This window comes from Diabrotica undecimpunctata, chromosome 8 (assembly GCF_040954645.1).
Source record: "Diabrotica undecimpunctata isolate CICGRU chromosome 8, icDiaUnde3, whole genome shotgun sequence".
Taxonomy (NCBI): Eukaryota; Metazoa; Arthropoda; class Insecta; order Coleoptera; family Chrysomelidae; genus Diabrotica; species Diabrotica undecimpunctata.
In genome coordinates this window covers 38,848,093-38,849,457 of record NC_092810.1, presented here as the reverse complement: position 1 = coordinate 38,849,457, position 1,365 = coordinate 38,848,093, and the positions used below count along the sequence as shown (strand labels likewise).

At 37.4% G+C, this 1,365-nt stretch overlaps 1 protein-coding gene across 1 annotated transcript; it reads left to right on the top strand.

Moving 5' to 3' along the window:
• Positions 1-570: 570 nt before the first annotated feature.
• LOC140448773 (uncharacterized) lies at positions 571-1,098 on the top strand. Its single transcript, XM_072541888.1, has one exon. The coding sequence runs from the start codon at positions 571-573 to the stop codon at positions 1,096-1,098; it is 528 nt and encodes a 175-aa protein (XP_072397989.1).
• Positions 1,099-1,365: the final 267 nt, after the last annotated feature.

Here is a 1,365-nt window from a genome sequence, read left to right as displayed (position 1 = left end):
ATTTCACCCCTGTCCGCCACCCCTTATGTATCCACTCTCGCGTCCGCCCTTTGGGATTTCGTCTAGTTATACCAAGATCTTACTCTGGGCAAATTTTCAGCCATATTATCGATCGTTAATTTTTCCGAAAAAAATTACAACTTCATCCCTGTATAGCCACCCCCTGTACCACGAGGGGCTCCGCCTGTAAGGCAAAGTCTTAACCCAGTTACAAAGAATATATTCCAATAGAGAAATGTCATATTACTGATCAGTTCAAAATTTTGGCTCTATCTCTTGGACTATAAGGAAGCGATAAGTGGTTTGACAGCATAATAACTGCTTGTGTAGTCTAGTTTTCACAGTGATTCTAGGCAACCTATTTGGGTGGAGTTTTGACTTGTTCTTGAATGAATTCAGAATCCAGCAGCCCGCTGAAGTATTGGATTTTTATAATATAATTATTTGACAACCTTTTGTTGGCCAACCACCTAGAACGGAGTTGAGCCGAAATACATTGATTTCGTATGTTCCGTTTTAAATTCGTTCAATCTGTATAGACATACAAGGAACAGAATCAGAACCGATAATATGGAATCCGAAGAGTTCATAGTAAATGAGGGTCTACGTCGAGGAGGAGTCGTAGGCCCCATACTGTTTAACATTGTCTTGGATGACATAATTAAAGAAACTAGAGTAGAATCATTGAAATTATCTGCCGGACATAGAAATCTAGAAGCAGTGTGGATCTCAGAATGTGTATACGCAGACGATCTAGTGATATTTGGGATAAATGAAGAAGCACTCAATCGAAATTTACAAGTATGGAACGCTGCACTAATTAAACGAAATTTGAGGATCAATAATAAGAAAACGAAAGTAATGGTATGTAAAAAAAATAGAAAACAAACGAAGATAACACTTAATGAAAATACACTTGAACAAGTCGATACTTACAAATACTTGGCAGTACAAATAGAGAACAGAGGAACTGAAGAAACTGAAATAAGTTCCAGAATAGAAAGTGCTGCTGCAGTCAGAGAACATCTTAAGGTCCAACCAATTATTAAGAAAATTAAAGAGGCCCAACTGAGATGGTATGACACATGGTTAGAATGAATCAAGAAAGACCAGTTTAAAAAGTATGGGAAGCCAGAAGACAAACCAAGAGACCAAGGGGTAGGCCAATGAAGACACGGGATGATAATGTGACCTCAATCCTAGTGACACGAGGAGTCAGCAAAGAACAAGCAAGAAACCAAGCAAAGAATAAGAAGCAATGGAGAAAAATTGTACATGCAACTAACTAAAGACATTACACCCGACACCTTAGGGTAAATGGGTTTAGGATTATATATATATATATATATATATATATATATATAT